We start from the raw sequence: 19,524 nt of genomic DNA, 5'->3' as shown, positions 1-19,524 counted from the left end.
CCTCATGACTTAAAACTAAGCAATAGTAAACATATAATGGTGCTTGTGTTTTCCAGCCCACCCCAAAAAACATAATTTGCATTCAAAATGGTATATGGTAAAATACATGAAAATGAGTATTGGTACTGTACGCTTTTCAAGCAGTGGTATCATTCAGTTAAAAAAATTGCATATATATATCAGCTGAATGAATTGCGAAAATTTGCACATGAAATGGCTCTTAATACAGAAGAGAAGGTCGAGACCATTCCATCACATAATAATACAAAATGCTGTACATGTGCCAGAGGCTGAGGTAAAATATTGTCTCTAGAGTGCCAAAAATAGAAGCTGTTCTCTAAGAATAGTTTTACTTTAAGCAGAGTACATGTGCCAGAAAAAGGTAAATATTTTGGAATTGAGAAAAAAAATGTTTTCGCTCTCAAGGGGAAAAATAGTTCCAATTGTTTTCAATAGCTTTTGTTTATCAAAGCTGAAGGCCGAGTTCAGGGAATGCTGTGTGCTTGTTGCTTAAAAATTATTCTTTCTGTTCAGGGGAGAACATAATTTAAGACAGACTCGCAAAAAATTGGTCTACGACATCAGGTGAAAGTTCGACCAAATTTGAAAATGCCGAAACAGTGCAGTCGTGAGAATGATTGCTATCATCGATGTCAGCATCAGCAATGCTCACTGAAGGTTGTATCTGTGTGATGCTGCTCTCATCTCGTACTCCACTGCCACATACTCGTAGTGGTGAAGTCTCAACGAATGCCGTCATCAGAATAGGCAGCCGCTGGGGACAACACGATGCATGAGCCATTACAGGACCTAGCAAGGTATCTATATCCATTGGTACTGCTGATGGTAGTGTAAGACAGACGTCCAACACGCATTCTTCTCCGCATAGCATACATCGAAGCACAGGTAAGATGCAATTTTGCAAGATAGGTCTGAATTAAAGAAACCAGGTCATATTCAGATCTCTTAGCCGGGCTAATCCAAGGACTTTAGTTATGCGGTCCCGATGGCGTATAGCTAGGATCGTTTCTTCCATCGTTGCTGGAGTCTTGTCTGCGACTTGGCTTGCCATATCGGAGCAGAAGAATCAAAAATAAAATTCCTGCCACTAGTCCCAAGAGTAGAGGTAGGCCGCCAAAGACAGAATGGACAAAATTGGGGAAGATGCCCAGAACTGTTTCAAAGGGTGTTAACAGTCCTGAAAAAATTGTCTTAAATACATGTGCGATGCCACTGGTATCTGACATGTTTAGGATTTGGCTTAGCATTTCTACGAAATGCGCGGGGCAATTTGTTGATAAAAGGGTATGTATCTCTGCCGTTGTCCTTGCAACTTGCAGATCATACGTTTCCTTGGACGAGGTCAAAGGCACAGTTGTCTGTAAAAGAATAGACTTCATTCTGCTTAAAGTATCAATTCGAATAGAAGAGATATTCAAACGAGGCCATATTGCCGCCTCCATATCTGGAGTGCTGTTTGGATACAATACTTGCATACAGCAAGTGACCATGGAACTAACGCTTACGAGATAGGCTTTCCCTGGCATCATGCCACAACAGCTATGGTCATTTATTAGAATATAGCTCCCGTTAGAAAGCTGTCTAAAGAATGGCTCTATCTGTGTTGCAGGAGTGCCGTGCAGGTGACATGAAAGGTTATTAGAAGACCCTTCGCAGGCCCCATGCAAGTTAATACCTTGACAGAGAAGTGTACCGCTTAGTGATCTTTTACAATTTTTACCACTAAGAAATACCTCCTTTTTCATTTCACTGTAACATGTGTATGTATAAGGTAATTTCCATGTTGACTTGATGTACCCTTTACCCAACCTTTGATACTGGCCCGCTGGTATATACTCTTGGCAGTATTTAAATTGGAAAGTCGTTATCGGAATTGTAATTATTCCGTGTATTATCCATTCAATGACAGGTCTTTCTGACATTGTCAATGGTAATCTCTCAAGTTTTTCAATGCTCAGAATCGTATAGTCTGCTCCTTTTTGTGCCAAACTGATTTGTTTATCAGTAAGGTTAAAGATAGAGAATAATGACGTTGTGTTGGTATGTAGCCTGAACGCAGATTTTGCAACGTCCAGCCAAGCTGTACAATAGAACGTAATTGGGACTGACCATGTTGTAACATTAGTATGTCCTGCTCTATTATATCAATAGCAGATGATACGATACTGTCCAGTGAATATATTCTGGAGGACAGAGTCGTTAACCCATTGTCCACAACAGAAAGTGATTTTTCCAAATTAATACGATCAATTTCTCGTATTTTTTCTGCTGTTTCAATTTGCATTACTTTCCAAGCTTCGTTGTACGCAGCGTATATACCGGCCGCTATGAAACGTTTTTGACGCTGTTTGTGTGGTCCCAGAATGAAATCACGCAAGTCAGCACCGTCTTTAAGTAAAGTCAAGTGTTGCTTAATTTCAGCCAGTGTGGATTTCTGAAGCCATTCGAGGCATAGTTTCCCTACACTGTATGTTGTAACTATCCCTGGATGTTGTCTCTGGGAGTATCTAGGGTCTGGCCTGGTCATTTTGAACCCCTGTATTTTGTTCAGGAATCTATCTTGACAGTTATTTGTGTCTGTGGGCCAGATCAACCTTTTTTCCAATCAGGATGTGTTCTGTTTTGGTCTAAAATATGGGATACGTCTATTTCCACATCAGTAGTGCTATTACTATCAGGTATGGGCTTTGGAATAGACGGTTTGTTTAAGTCTTTAATCTTGGCTAGGCCAAGACAGGTAGTCTGTTGAATGGTGTCATTCAGAAATATTAATTGTTATGGGATCATGCAGGCTCTAAACAATGCTTCTAAACCTTGAACCTGCCATTCTTTTGTTCCCCAGATGGTTTTTCTTTCAATGTTTTTGTTCCAGAATTCAAATCCAAATGTAATCATTTTTTCATAAAATGTTTCAGAATAGATCAATTTAGTATTTGTCAACATTGCTTTCATTCCTGTCTTATTTAACATTTTAAAATAAAACGTTTCTGCATCACTTGTGTTAAACCCTGAGAAGTATGGGAATTTCTCATAAAATGTTTTTGAGCTGCTTTTAGGTGGAGTTGCACAATGGTCCCATTGGTTATTATTAAAAACATTTCTAGACTGTGCAGATTTATGCAAATAGTGATGACCAAAATGATTATAGCAGTACATTTCTTCATAATTTGATGAACCCTGTAAGTAATCATGTTCTGTGAACTTGGCTGACATTACTAAATCTGACATCATATGTTTAATATTTTCAAAGTCCCAATCATCAGAAAAAGTACTTGGTGTTACAAAGTCACTTAATGAAACCTTGAACTGATGTGGATATTTCAAGAGCTCAATCGGGCCAAAAATGTAAAAATCAGTTGTGTCCCATGCTACCCCACCGGGTATTTGATTGGCTGTGACGTTCACTGATGATAGTTCTCTTTTCTCGATGTGAGATGACTTGTGAGGCTTTAGGACCAAGTTGATGTTCTGACTTGCTGTGTCCATTGTACTGTATTTTCCTTCAATGAATTTTCCCAAACAAAGACCCATGATGAGCCAAAGTAGGAGGAAAAGTACACCTAACACAATCCAAAATTCAATTCATGGAGAAATCAGATAGGTTTCTTTGAGTTGATGAAAGAGTTCTGTTACTTTGTTTTTGAAAGTTTTTGTTGCTGGGGTTTCTTCATGTTCACTTGGATCATCAGAAAAGTCATCGAAATTGATGAAGTAGCCAGATGCAGTTCTGTCAATTGTTGAAATTGCTTCCGAATTTTCATTTGCTTTTCGATTTTTCTTTGTTTCATTAGCATAGTCTGAGGCTACATCGTTGTACACTGGTGTTTCTTGATGAACTGTTGCAATTGGGGTTTCAAGAGGCATAAGTTCCATGGCTTTGTTGCATAGTCCTTTTTTATTCACTGCAGGTTTATCGAATGTGATTAGTCTCTCAGTTTGAACCTCTTGTATTGTAGCAAATTTTGGTGTTCTGCTATTTCTTGGGAGTCCACTGGGCCTACTACTTATTATTGGCCACATGATTGTGGTTTTACCAGGTCGATGGATACAACTCGGTTCTCCTTTTTACCAGCAAGGGGCGGTAGTACAACTGATCTTGTTCCGCTGACAGCTAAGACAGGTATTGCTTTTCTGTAAGAAGGCCCAAATTCCTTCTTCACCGCGATCTTCTCTCTGACCAGATCCCCAATCTTTGGAATCCAGACAGGTCTTGCTGGGACAGGTGGTTTTTCTTCAGTGGCTGTTGGCTGTTGCTTTAACTTTATGTTGCTCAGGTTTCGCCTTGTTTCATTTAAGTCCTGTAAAACAGCTAAACGGTCTTTAATATCAAAGCATTTTTCTTCTACCACTGAAGTCTGACTATCAAGGTCCTGAATGTGCATTTTAGTACCGAACAATAGTTCGTACGGACTGCGACCTTTTAGAGAATTTCTTGGCACATTATTAAGACTACGTTGGACACTTGTTAAGTGTTGGACCCACCCATCACCCGAACCTAGTACCCTCGCCGTTATAGATTGCTTTATGTCCCGTTTTTTTCTTTCCACTACCGCATTTCCCTCAGGATGGAATGGACAGAGTACCGCAATGCAATGCCCATTCTGGTCATGGCCTCCTTATAAGCTCGAGAGCTAAAAGCAGGTCCTTGGTCAGAATGTAGCATGCCAATTGCGTATGTGCCGATAAAGACTCGCAAATCTTTTATAACAGTTCTGGCGTCAGCCGAGCGCTGGTGTCTACATTTTAAGTGAATCTAGTCTTAATTATAAATGGGACACATTTCTCTTACTGGATTTTTGCTTATAGTTAGCCTTATGCTTTCTAAAAGAAGGGTCCTGGCATTACTCTGGTCGGTTCGTGACTGCGATCTCTGTTGCAGTTTGGACAGCCCATTGCAAATTTGTGAAATTGCAGGCTCATCCCCGGCCACCAGTATTCTGACTGTAATTCTTTCAGAGATTCCTTGATCTCTCAGTGCCTTAGACCCAATCCCATGTGTGCGTCTGCTATTAAAAAGACTCTCCTGTTCGTGTTTTGAATTACTCTATCCCCCACTCCAGGGACTCGAGCAAAAGGAACAGAGTTTGCATCGATTATGTATGTATAATTGAGTGGATAGTTCACAGGTAATGCTGTACAGTCGCCTTTCAAAGACGTTTTTACCGCCAGCATCGTTTCCCCGTCTATATATTTATCTGAACGCTTTTTTGTGGCTACTGAAGCCGGTTGAGCTGCTTCCGCTGTGGCTCTGTGAGCCAATGAATTCCCTGCAACGTGAACGCCATCACGTTGATGACTCAGTGTATGTATCACGTGAGTCTTTTGTAACTCTTTCTGTAAAAGAACTACCTGTTCCCAAAGCTTTTTACGCTTTATTGTGGCACCTGTGTCATCGTTGTAATCATTTTGAACCCAGTTCTGCAAGTCATTATTGTAAGATTTGTAAGATTTGACGCAGTAATGCGAATCGCACACTATTAGTGTGGGGAATTTGCGATCGGCAATATCAAGCGCCATCTTAAATGCTAGTAGTTCAGTTCGTTGAGCCGAACAATCTTTATTGATTGAGTTATAGAGACAAGTGGTCTCAATTTTCCTTCGTGCCACCGGCATTTAACAACTGCGCACGCAGCACTGTAAGCTTGCTTACCCCCAACTGCGGGTTGTGCTGATCCGTCTATATATATTATACAGGCGTACTGTTTCAGAGGCAGAATTTCGATTGGCAGAGGATATTTTTCTTCATATTTTAGATTTTTTCGTTTTTTGATTTTCGGGTCAAAATAGTATTTCACATCTTCTGCAGCAAGAGAATTTTCCCATTGTATCCATTTTGGATCTAATGCCACAGTAGTCAAATTGCGTGGGCTTGTTAATGCCTCAAGGGCTGATTCTGCTGTTAAAACAGTTATTCTTCTGCCTTGGGCTTGAGCTCTTTCTTTTGCTACAGCAGTTTGAACCGCTATTAGAATTTTTTCAGTACAACTGAATTCCATTTCAGCTTGTGTGTACAAGTGTGATTTGTAAGCTATTGGTACCGTTTCTCCCTCATTAGAGATCAGGTACGTGAATCAGCATCTTCCTGGGATGACTCGGATTACAAGGTTGCGTATGTTTTCGCGAGTTTGTCATTTTGTTTAAGCTAACATGTCTGTTTGCAATGATCTTAAAATTTCTGTGTGTTTCTGAGTCCAATTGATTGGTTTGAAATCAGGTTGTATTAATTCATAGAGAGGTTTAACCCTCTCTGCATAATTTAGAATGTATGTTCTTCCGAAATTCAGGAAACCTAGTATTGATTGTAAGTTCTTCAGCGTTTTTGGTGCTTGGAGTACAGCGCACTTCTCTAAGAAGTTGCCTGCTTGGCTTTTGCCTTCACTTGATAATTCATATCCTAAAAATAGGACAGTTAGATGGGCAATTCGTGACTTTTTAAAGTTGAATTTGTAACCCTCAGCTGCAAACCCAAGTATTATGGTGTTTACTCTTTTCAAGTGAGTATCCAGGTCATCATCTGTGAGATAGATGCCATCGACATACGATAATGCTTCATCATCATATATTTGTAGTAACTCTGTTACTCCTGCAGAGAATAATCCTGGGCTATTCTTGAATCCCTGTGGGAGTCGACAGAAGTGTTTTTGCGACCCCATTATTGAGAACGCGGTCAAATACCTGCTCTCAGGTGCAATGTTTTGACAAAAGAATCCATTAGGGATGTCTAATGTCGTTTTGTATTTTTTGCGCACAATGTTATTCATTAGTGCTGCACTGTGTGAGTTTTGTACTGCAAATGTTTTGCAACATGAGTTAAGGTGTCTGTAGTCCAAAACTAGAAGATATGAATCGTCTGGCTTGGAGACAGGAACCAAAGGATTGTTCATTTGTGAGGTGCATGTTTCAATCAACCCTTGGTATTCAAGTTGATCTAAGTTCTCCCTGACTTGCTTTTTAGCTTCTTGTTTAATTGGGTACTGCCTTTGTGCAGTTGGTTGACATTTTAACTGGATTTTGTGAGGAGGAGAGTCCTCATTCCATCCTACAAGATTTTTATGAAATGCAGGAGCTTGAGCTACTGCCCATTTTCTTGCATATGTATATTTTCTATGAATTGGAATATGATTTGAGAAGGCAGGCATAATCATTTCTTCGCCATGAGGGCACTCCCTGACAAACTCTGGTGGCCAGTCTTTCTCAGCTAACAGGATGTCATAGCCTTTTGAAAGGTTATCCCAAAAGAGACCCCTTACTTTCCTAGTCTTGTCCCCCTCTATACGCAATGTTATCTTGTATATTTTATGAGGTCTGCTAACTCTGGTATCTGCAGTTTCCACCTAAATGTATTCATTCGTGTCCACTGTCTCCAGAAGATTAATCAAGATCTTGCGAGCTATGGTCACTTCTGCTGCACTGTCTAGCATTGTCTGGGCCCACTCTCCGTTTTTCAGTTGTGTCCTCAGTATCCTCGGCATGTTTAATTATTTTAATACTGGCTACCTTCTTTCTTGGAAAATGTAATTTTTTACTTTGATGAGCAGGTTCCTTGTCTTTGGACTTGACGTGCTCTTCTTTGTGTTCTGACCGTCCTCTTCTTTCCGATTTCTATGAGGAAGTCTGAAAAGATCGAGAGGGACGTGTATCAATATCTTGATATCTGTCAGGTTTTCTCAATTTATCCCTATCTCTAAGGTTGTATCTTTTCTCAGAGGGCTCCCTCTGGGGAGACTTGTCACCTCGGTCCGGAGATCTATCTCTCCGTTTAGGAGAACTTCCACTGGACTGGATAGTTTTTCTCTGGGAGTGTATTGTTTATTTCCATCCCAACTCTTTTTTGAAGTGTTTAGATTATTTTTAATAAATGTTTTTTCAGGATTTTCAAGTAGTTGGGGTTTTACTGGTTTCCCACCCAAACTATCTCCACCTAGTTCTTCATAGGATTTTTCTAGGATTCTGGCAAGTTCAAATGGTTGTTCTGCTATATCTGTTTCTTTCAATTTCTGGCGGATCGCCACAGATGCTGCTTCTCCTTTTATGTTGGCTAACAATAGAGCCGAGACCTGCTTGAAGTCTTTCAGTAATTTCATACCCAGAGTTAAAGCAGGTTCTGGACCGTATTAATTTTGAATCTGTCTTAGCACATCTGGTATTATCGCCATAGATGGAACACCATGTGTTTTTGTGTAAATTGAAGCAAAGACTGTGCCCCAAGTGTCACAGTCCTCCACATGTGGTGCGATCCCCATTGGAAGACAGATAGTCAGAATTCTGTGTTTCTCAGTAGGCGTAGTATCAGGAAATACTGCCTCTATTTCAGTTATTTTCTGAGCTAACCAGAATGGAATTTGTTCCCTTTTTGTAGGTACTTTACCAAGACATGATTGTATGTTCTGTGGTGTAATTTTGTTTGTGTTCCCCTGATGAGGGGTCAGTTGTGGAATGTTAATTGCTGGTTGGACCGTTGAAGTCCGCATTACATATTGGACTATTATCAATGTCTGGATGTGGTGTGTAGCTGGCTAGAACCGGCCACGTTGCTCCTGGTCTACCTAGTGGACCGAGCCTGGTGATATGATTTTGATGTTTTAGGGCGCCTTTAAACCAGAGCAGATGCTCTTGGTAATTTAGTGGGATTTCAACTTTCTCGAAAGGAGTGTATTCATCCGGAGGTTCCTCTATTTTGCAATAGTGGAATTCGTGAGTTACAGCGTTTGCTGCTGGAAAGTTTATCCATGAGTAGAATACCTCTGTCTGCCGATATTCATGGGCCTCTACCACGAATATGACTGTACCACCTCGTGATGTCAGTCCGTTTTCTATAAGTTTAATAGTTATAGTTTTCCTTACATTTACCGGAATGATTATAGCATTCGGGTCATTTTCTTGGAGACTTTTGTCATCCGCTAGAGTCGAGCTGCTATTCTAGCTGTCTCCCTTTCGTCTTCACTTTCTGTCATTTTTACCAACAGAAAGCTTTTTGTTGCAGATCAAGTTTCAAGGAAACAAAGATTAGGTGTACAATATTTTGGAACACTGTATCCTTCAACGTTGACTAAACCAAAAACTATACATAGGATTCTAATCCTACTAAGTTCCGGCGGATTTTAACCTTTTACCCACTCCCGACGTCTTTTGGAGTATTTACGGGAAAAAGAGTTCTGTGTGAAAAAGCACGACTGAGTTACTCTAGTGTCTTGCGTTAGATTATCGCCTTACCAAACGTTGGGCGCCATTTAGTGTAGTTCCTATATTCCCAATAGGCTCTGCGCATTGGAATAATATAAACAGTAGTGTAGACGTAGGACTGAGGTCGACTAGGTCTCTACTGACTATATTATTCTTAATTAGTTTTGCCAGCTAGCTCAGAGGTCACTAGAAACTTTCTCGAATAAACAAGGAGGAGTTTAACTTCCCTGGATAGACAAGAAGGGATTAGCTTCTGACAACCATAAACATGACAACTTTGCTCCCTCAGATTAAGAGTGTATCTCTAGAGTCGTGTGAAAACAATAGACAACTATTTTACTCAGTCAATCGTGCATACTTAGTTTCACCAGAGTGCAGAGAATAGAGAGACAGGCGTTTTCAATAAAAGGTGTTATTTATTGAGCAGTCTTCTTTCTCATGCAAGAGAAATGAATTGCTACAATTGCAATACTTAGTATAAAGTAAAGTGCGTACTGTAAAAGAAGTATTATGAAATAATACTGTAAAAGCATTGATATGGCCTCTTAGCCATATGATACTTTAAAATGGATAAAATATATACATACATAAATACATTGACTAACGTACTCAACTGGTGCTTCTAAATACGCCTTCCCCGGTGTACCTGACCTAAGCCTAATACGTGGGAAGGAGTAAGTAAGTAGCAGTTTTAGTTAAGTTGGTTTTGCCAAGAATCTGAATCAAGAATTCTCTTTAATGGTTTAGTCAGCTCCGTACCTGGGTAATAGAAAGCAGGAGGTCTGGTATCTCTTCCTCAGGACTCGATATCCCAGCAACCCGCAAGGGCGAATGGAAACACCGGAGCTGGATTTCTCGGCTGGAGAAAAGACAGCGTCTCTCTCAGTGCGTCAAAAGGGAGGGGCGGCGTCCGTGGGCTCTCGCATCAGCTGGGCTCTCGGGCAAGTGGATAGCCGCTCTGCTCCAAACCACCGTGTGTTTGCTTAAGGCAACGTTGGTATATTTATAGCTGAAAGGTGCCGGGTTTGACGTAAGGTTGGAAATAAGACGTCACCAAGAACTAACAGTTCTTTCGGACTCTAGGAGTTCTTGTGCAAATCAAAACAAGAGCAGGGGGATTTCCCGGGCTGCTGGAGGCTTGGTTTGTTTAAAGAATGCGTTGTACTTTCTAGGAGTCTAGAGGAGTAGCCATGCTGTATTTGGACTGCATGGGTTGTTACTATATATGGATATGATTTTTATGCCTTCATAAGGATATTATTTATTATAACCACATAAGGACATAAGTCTGGATTATCGAATTAGGGTCCTAGATAGAATTACAACACTGCTCTCTACATCCTTGGAACCAGGCTTCTCCAAGGGCTTGCTTGCTTGCCCCCTATTCTTGAAGTCTCCGGGGCATTAAAGTCTTCCTCCAACTCTGCTTCAGCTGATCAACTCTTCCAACTGTGAGTTCTCTCTTGCCTGAGTAGACAATCTAGTCCTGCATCTCAGAAATGGGCTCTGCAGCTGTCATCTACTTTAGAATCAACACAGTGATGCCTTTGCGCTGATTGGAACCGACCCAGTGCCGATTCGATTATAACACAGGTCCAACTTCGAGGCTCAACGATGACACAGCACTGATCCAGAGCCCTGACTGCAAGGTTTGATGATGCAGCTCCGATCCAATTGAGCCGTTGCGATGCTTGGCAATGATGCAGGACCCAACTGCGATGCTTGGCTTCGATGCATTGATCCGACTGCGTGAATCAGAACCTAGTCTTGCTCCATCCAAGTTACTTTTTCAGCAGGCCCTGCATGGGCCCTCTTGCCGGCCTGCCCTCCATCATGGTCGGCCTGAACTTTGGATTTACTACAGCCTGGTGAGCTCTCAAATAACTTTTTAGCGCTATTGACTTCTAAGCACTGTTTTTAGATTTCATGTTTAAAAATTCATATCTCGACTTCCACTTATTGGATTTTTGTCTTGTTGGCCTTGTTTTATTCAGATAAATATTTTCTATTGCTCTAAACTGTGGACTCTTTTTGTGGTGTTTTCACTGAGTTACTGTAACTTAAGTTTTGCACAAATATTTTACACATCGCCTCTTATGTTAAGTAACCATGGGCGGAAAACTCTGTTTCGCCCGCGGAGTGTGGGGAGATTTGCCTACTCGTGTTCCACGGAGAACGCGGAGTAGCCAAATCTCTGCACACTCCACGGTGGAGCGGAGTTTGCCAGCCCGTGCCTCCCACCCCCCCTATTAACAATTGATAAACAATGAAATAAAATTACTTTAAAGTAAATTTAAATTACTTAACTTGCCCGCGGCGTCCCTGGGCTGCCCTCCTCCTCTTCATGGTGGTTTCTGGGAAAAATGCGCATGCTCAGTTTTCCCAGAAACAACCATGGAGAGGAGGAGGGAAGCCCGGGGATGCCGCAGGCAAGGTAAGTGGTTTAAGTTTACTTTCAAGTTATGTTATTTCATTGTTTATCAATTGTTAATAGGGGGGTGGGAGGCGGGTGGCGTAGCAGAGCTACGCAGAGTTTCACGGAGTTTGTTTCCGACTCCGATGAACTCTGCGTAGCCCCGCTACGTACACTACGCCCAGGGTTAATGTTAAGCCTGACTTCACTGTGCCAAGCTCCAAGAGGGTGAGCACAGGTTAATTTAGAGAGTGTATCTAACATACCCTGACTGGGATTGTGGTTCCACTTGGACAGGGTGCAAACCTCTGCCCACTAGTGACCCAATGTCTAACAATGGCTTACTATGAGTAAAAATGGATTTCAACTCTCATTTTAATCCCTTGCATGCTCATGACAGCTCCCGGCCGTCATGCGTCACGGTGTGCGTGTGCACACGACGTCCGCGAGCCGTCCGAATCCCCCCCGCCGTTTATTTCTCCCATACAGAGCGGAAAATCAACCCGTGTCCAAGGGGTTAAACAGAAAATAAACCCAATACAAGCACAATATTTATTTCTTCCTAATGTTTTGCCAAGAGAAAAAGTATTGTTACATCAAAAACTAAGAAAAGTACTTGCAAAATATACGAAGTTTAAATAGACCGAAATCACACCTAAATGGCAAAAATGGCAAAAACGTCTGTTTATCAACATTTTGTTGATCTTCTACAAAATGATTTAAGAGTAAAGTCAGATTTTTCGCCAAATCCTTTTTATTGAACCTATATGATAGAGAGATTAAACAGCAGCATTTGGCTGTCAAAAACGGTGCTAAAGTACTGAATGATGTATCGCTACAAGTGTTGATTTGTCTGCACAGGGTTCTGAACTTCTGATTGATTGTAGTTTTCTCTCCATGTCACATACAGGTATCAGCTAATCACAGAGGAGCCTTCGGTCCACTATAACTATTCCACTCCCGGGGCCTATGCTTTTCATCTTACAGTCGTTGCAGAGATAGAGGCTTCCAGTCGTGAAAGTTATTTTGTGCAGAAAACTGGATATTTTTCGGCTGACCTGCAATTGTTGGGTAACCCATGTTCACTTGTACATACTGGGGCTGTTCGTATATTTTTATTTCATATCAGCGGCGGCCCCTCCACTATGGTGGAGGAGTTTCGACCCCCTGTTCCAGGAGTGTAAAAAATATATAAATAAAATGATAATAAACCAGGGTTTATTATCATTATGATTTGTTTCGTGGAGTCTTGGGGATGGGGCAGGGGGGGATAACAGGCCCCACAAGGACTGAAATGCATGGTTATCAGTGTGTATGGCGGTTCGGCCTGCCGTCTCTGGCCGGCCAAATCGTCATGCACACTGAAGCTCTCCAACCCAGCTGCGTTGCCTGGTTGGAGACAGCAAGCACAGGCTCCCAGTCTCCCTGGGAGTGAACATCATCGGTGCTCGGGCTGATCCTGAAGCTGCTCTCATGTTTGAAAACAGCTTCAGGATTGGCCGAGGGGGATTCTGGGAGCCTGTGCCCGCAGTGGAGCCACGAGAGGAGCAGAAAATAGGCGATGTGGCAAGCTGCAAGCGACGGGTAAGTTCTTCTTCTCCCCCTTTGACCGTTGTCATCTCTCCCCCCTACCCCACGTCCCCCACTCTCCTCCAACACCAGCAGCTACTGTTTCATATTGCATTTTTGAGATAGTGTGATTTCAAAGCAATAATATTCAAAGCATATGTTCGCATCAGTGTTGTATTGTCCTTTTAGGCAGTCTGCCAATTGACCCAATTTGTAAAGTTCAGTGCGCGGGCTGATTTTTGGTCACGTCATGGCACATAGGACCAAAAAAAAAAAAAAAACACCCACGCACTGGACCTTCAAACTGGCCCATCTGGCAGAAACTTAAAGCCAATATGTTATCCCCAGAAATACTCCATTGCATTGTGCGGCAGATCAATAACATTGGGTAGAATTCTGAAAGAATGTGAAGCACAAACACCAGAAGGTGATGTGCATTTACTACTATTTCTACTTTACTCTCTGTATTGTATTTTGTTTTAATGAAAACCTTTAACACACGTATTCATATCAAATGAACCAGTAATGGTTGATTGTCCTTTCTGCTCACCGTTGCATACTTTTCCTGACAAATTTGTTAAGCTCTGAGATGAGCGATTGCACAAGGTTTCTCCTTGTTTGCAAGCATTCAGTTCCACTGAGTATGTCACCATGTGGCTAATACATACTATCATTGAAAGAACGGCAAATAAAGACATTTACCGAATTTTATATTGCAATCATATTGATAATGAAATTAATATTCAGTTAGTTGAACGAAAAGAAACTGTGAAAAAAACATGTTTCAATATAACCTTCACACATACGTTTAAGCTTATGTTACATATAACATTTTATGGAAAAAATGAGAATGCATTTTTGTAATGTACTTGTAAAGTGCAACCAGCTATAAGTGTACATTTCCCCAATAATGTGCACCAATAACTGTATTACACAGGCTTGGGAAAGGGGATTGGAGTAAGAGTTTAACAAACACAACTTTGCTCAAAATGCGATTTCAGTGATCTCTTGGAGATGGCAGATTCTGGCACTCTTTATTTCTTGTGGAGAGAGATGTATAGTTGAAATGCTGAATCACTCCTACACACCTCCTATTCCCTGTAATTTTCCCAGAGCGTCACCTTTCCAACGCTCTGGGTGATTGTTGCATTTGTTTTACAAGAATGGGACTGAGAACAGAAGCTTGAACCTGCTTCTCATTGCCTGCCTCCTCACAAAGAATGCTTCCATTGTCGTCTCTATTAGTGTAAGCCTGACACATTGATCCTGTTTTATACACATTAATGCTTAGCAAGAAATTAAAGTTTTGCTCCTGCATACTTGTAGATGCACAAAAGTATGCACACATATGAATATGTGTATTTTGGAGCTGCACTGATTAGCAATATTTTGCTGGTCACTGTTCATGCAAGAACCCCGACAGACCTTATTAGTAAATGGGCTTCAAATGTATCATACACATCTCATAGGGCAATATCAATACGAGAGATACGATGGCAAGTAATAACGTTGTCAGAAAATGGGTAATTAATGTGGGAAGAAGCTACCTTTACCTACTTAATAAGCACACCCTGATTAGGTGTTAACACAGTTCTGAGCGAAACTTTGCTTAACCCTTGACAGATGTAGCGCAAGTAGCAAGAATTTCCCCAAAGAACCAACAATTTTAAATTGAATAAAAGAACAGAATAAAATTCATAGAACAATTTGGAAAAACGGAATGAGTAAAAGGGCACTTAAATAATCAAAAACATATAAGGGGAACCAGTGATATTTTTTGTTTAAGTTGTGTGGCATAAAGCTCCTAGTAAAGGTAAAGGGAAAATAAAAAAATGTTGGTTGTCTGCGACGTGGGAATGATTTCAGACCACAGTGACAAAGTGGAGGTCGGTTATTCCTAGTGGGTCTCCTTGGTCAAACGTTTTACTGTGGGACTTAGTTTACTTTTTGCAGTGGCGGCTGGGGACATTTGAAAGTGGTAAGGCAGAAAACAATTGTCATACTGCACTGTGGCGAGCAAGAAGGCCCGAACCACCTACAGGGAGGTGGGGGGGGGGGGGGGTTTAGAGGCGTTCTCCCCCCTAGAAAATTTAGAAAAAAGAGTGGGCAAATGGTGCATTTTCAAGCAAATTTGAGAAAGCAGGGGAAGTTGAGCAGCACTCCTGCTAGGCTTAATATTTAAATTCAACTTGTTCACAATCGCAGTACAGACATTTGCCTGGTTACCTTCTAGGACAGGAACAGCGATGGGCTTTGTGTCCTCGCACATATTATAAAACGTATTTTATTTACCTTAGCACACAATACTATATCGGACTGTTTGGACTTCGGGGCACTGTGTAGGAGGAAAGCACTGCATCCCTTTTGGCATAAATATTATCCTGATTTGCAGCCACCTTTTCATACTGTTAAAAAGTTGGAGAGACACATTTTCACAAGGTTAGAGTTTTTGGCGCATCTACAAATCAAATCTGGAACCTCCCATAATCCCAAACAAAAAGACAGCTTTCACCCATGAGCAATAAAACCGTACATCTCTGTAATATTGCACTTGTGAATATACCGCACTGTCAAACTGTGGTTGCTGGATAATGGAAATGTGCTATGCTACTGCACCATTTGCTAGAACAATATTTGTGCCAGTGTGCCCAAATGCCCCACCAACAACATACTGCACTCTTACTACACTCATGCTAAATGAGTGGGGCATGTACTATTACCTGAACCACTACAGCTTTATTGACTTTTTCACTTGGGCAGCGACACATGCTACAACCTACTTATTCTCTGGCAGCATGTAATGATTCTCTGTAGTGACGTTTTCTGTGCCTCCCTCTCACCCAGCGCGGGGACACGCCGAGATTGCGTAACCATGCGCTCTATAAGTGTCTTTATTATTATTATTATTATTATTATTATTATTATTATTATTATATTCAACACAATCAGCCAGCCACAGAACAAAGTCCAATACATTTTTTTGCCTCATTTTAATTATTATACATTTTACACTGCTCTGTGGCCGCCATGCTTAATGGATGCTAGTGCATGTCATCCTGAGTTCACATTTTCCTGAGCGCACTAATGTGTGCATGGGTTCCCAAGTGCTGGATGAATGCGCGTGCTCCTTGGTGTACTAGTGGGTACACTGTGTAGTGCACATATGTTTTTTACTGAGTGCACTTGTTCCTGAGCCTACAGAGCATGCTTGTGTTTTCGGGTGCTGGACGAGCGCACAATGATGCCTGACAGGTGCGTATGCGTGCAAGCAGTAACAGTTGTATCGAGAGCCTGTCAGGGACGTAATCTACCCAGGCTCTATTTCCTGTTCAGTTTTCACAAGTGGGTTAACTAGTAACGCACAGTGAATAATGCATCAATGTACAGTGAATGTAACCTTGTGTAAAATAACTGTTGCTCATATAAGAGCTCCAGTATATGAAACTGCAATATAATGATGCAAGCCCACTACAGTACCTTGGCCTTAGTGAACAATAAAAATGAATAGTACCCAAGAATTTTCTACATAACGATGCTGGCAGGTGTGGCACCCCTATCAGCTTGTGTTAAATAGAAATGAAATAGGTTACGTGCACTTATTTTGCTCTCCTTGATCGCCTGCTTGTTGGCCTTGGGCTAGCACTCACTGCACCCAAACGTGGCACTCTTCAGAGGCAGAGCTGCCGTGCTCGCCATCCTCGTCCAAATCTTCACCATGAATGAGCCACACCGTACCAGCCCAAAGTTCAAGGCACCGTAAACACAGCTTTTTGTCCACTGGAGATCCGTTTCAAGCCGCCATGTCTCCCTCCAAGGCATGCATGGTAGGAGGGAGGAGCTGCATGAGGACTGCGCCAGGGAGCGGAGGAGGCCTGGCAAACGTATGCCTCTCAGCCAATCCAGACGCTGCTCCAGCAGTGCCAGGATAGACTTGAGCAGGGGATACTTGCTACTCATTAGGAGACCGGGGGCTGCGGCGTGAAGCACCCTCCCTCTCCTAATGTGCACAGGCTAGTGCGCATATTCGGGCTGGTCGGAAAAATTACCATCCCAAAACCGAACATGCGCACTCTGTCTTGCTGCTGCGCTAGACCACGATCACCCCCTTGCTAAGACAACATGCATTGCAAGCAAGCCTTGCTTGCAATGCATGTTGCGACAGTCAAACTTGTTGTCAGTCAAACCCTGCTTCTGCCTGCCCCACCCCCTTCAGAGCGTCTGTCACTCCTCGTGGCCCGGTGACCGGCCGATCATTTGTGGAAGTTAAGTTAGTTTGCTCAGCCTGTGCCCTGATGCGACTCTGATGAATGATTCATCAGAGTCGCATCGGAATGTGGCCATGTGGCATTAGTGGGGCAATGCCCAAGCGCCCTAATGGACGCACGGCCACTGACTTTTTGACTTTCAGTCTTCCATTGGAGCAATGTTTGAGGCTGCAGTAGAGAAGGGTGCCTGTGGGGTTCGCACCAAAAGCTCCAAGTAGGATAAAAGCTAGTTCTCTAGATGTCAAGGCCACATTGTAGCTAATGCAGATTTGTCACTTTTTTGGTTCACTTTTTTCAGGTGCTTCTCATCTGGATTCAACATCCTGGTTCCACCGTCTTGGTCCAAGAGACTCTGTAGCTGCGGGTCCTCTACGATCTTCCATTGGCGTTAACAAGCGGTTCCGACACCTCTTCACTCCTATGCACCATGCCTCCATTTTCTTGCAGATGAGGCCCCATATCTCTAGAAGTTCAAATAATATGAAAACGGGTTCTATTACACTGGATATCCATCAAAACAGAACATCTACCAGGGGTGAGCAACAATCTAGAGAACAGCCTGAGTAGAACCAACCAACCAACCACGAGTGGGAGGTTGATCAACTGATTCTCGACTCCATATTTCAACAGTGGGGCAACCCAAACTTAGATTTCTTTACCTTTCAAGAGAATTGAAAATACCAGTTCTTTGCCAGAAAGGGTCGTGGGAAATCTATTTTCAATAAGATGTTCAGGGATATATGCTCACGCTTTTCCTCCGTACCTTCTCATTCCCAGACTTCTCATGAAAATAAAGAGAGAGCTGTGCCAGATGATAATAATTGATCCATGCTGGCTCCACCAGCAGTGGTTCACGGAGCACCTTCTGCTCTCCGAATATGAGCCCTTTCGCCTTACAGTAATGACAACACTGTTAACTATGAACAAGTCCTGCATCTGGATCCTCCTCCAATTGCATACATGGCTTCTAAATTAATCAAATTCAAGGATTTAGACATCCCCAGGGCGGCAGGGAATTATTATTGAATGCAAGAGATGAATCCACAAACAAAGCAAATAGATTGAAGTGGAAACGCTTCTGTTCATGGTGGCTACAAAACAATATCCACCCTATTGATTCATCACCAGAGCAATTTGTTCCCTACCTTCTCTCTCTTGCTAGAACAGGGTTGATTCATGCATATGTAAAAGTTCACCTGCTGCTATTTCTAGATACCGACTCTCTTCACTCTTGTTATCACTCTGTTCTACAAGAATCGTCAAAGAACTCATGAAAGGATTATTCAGAGTTCCTCCTCCAGAATGGCATCTGAATGTGGTTCTTACGCAGCTTATGAAGCTACAGTTCACACCTGTTCACAAGGCGAAACTGAAATTTCTCACTTGGAAGGTCTTATTATTACTGGCCCTCACTAACCCTCACTTAGACTAGGAAAATCAGCAAAATCCAGGCTTTTACTTCAACAGAACCCTATCTATGCTTTACTAAAGACTGTGGTCCTCATTTATGAGACGTGACGCATCACTGCGTGAAAACAGCGATGCGTCACTTCTCATAGCGCCCTCCTTGCGACATGATTGATGCGTCATAATTACTGTATGATGCATCATGTCGCAAGGAGTTACAGATACGTCAGTATTTCTGACGTATCTGTTTGGCGCAAAAGTGAGGCATTGCTGGAGTGTGTCATAAAAGTGACGCAACTCCAGCAATGTGTCCTTTCACATGGGGCAAGCCCCGTGTGAAAGGGCCTGTGTAAGTCTTACGCCTGCTGAGAGGCAGGCGTAAGATATTGACGCATTTGCGTCCTAGAAGTGGCGTAGTGAAATCTCATAGATTTCACTGCGTCACTTCTATGACCCTTTCTTGCGTCAATACGCCCCCCCTTGCATACATTATACCTGGCGCAGGTATAATGTGGCGCAGGGGTTTACAAAGGGATGCATCTACCTAGATGTGTCACTTTGTAAATATGGCGCAACAAGGCGCATTGTTTATGCCTCTGGTGCGTCACAAAAAGTGACGCACCGGTGGCGTAAAAATGACACACAGCCTCATAAATTAGGCCCTAT

At 42.2% G+C, this 19,524-nt stretch overlaps 1 protein-coding gene across 1 annotated transcript in view; it reads left to right on the top strand.

Moving 5' to 3' along the window:
- Positions 1–19,524, top strand: part of TMEM130 (transmembrane protein 130) — a 227,667-nt gene that overhangs the window by 58,615 nt on the left and 149,528 nt on the right. The window contains exon 4 of the mRNA XM_078662700.1: positions 12,528–12,688. Coding sequence (XP_078518826.1) covers positions 12,528–12,688 — 161 coding nt within the window. The remainder of the gene's footprint in view (positions 1–12,527; positions 12,689–19,524) is intronic.

The sequence above is a fragment of the Lissotriton helveticus genome, chromosome 10 (assembly GCF_964261635.1).
Source record: "Lissotriton helveticus chromosome 10, aLisHel1.1, whole genome shotgun sequence".
Lineage (NCBI taxonomy): Eukaryota > Metazoa > Chordata > Amphibia > Caudata > Salamandridae > Lissotriton > Lissotriton helveticus.
The sequence above is the reverse complement of the archived record's forward strand: the minus strand, read 5'-3'. Positions and strand labels throughout refer to the sequence as shown.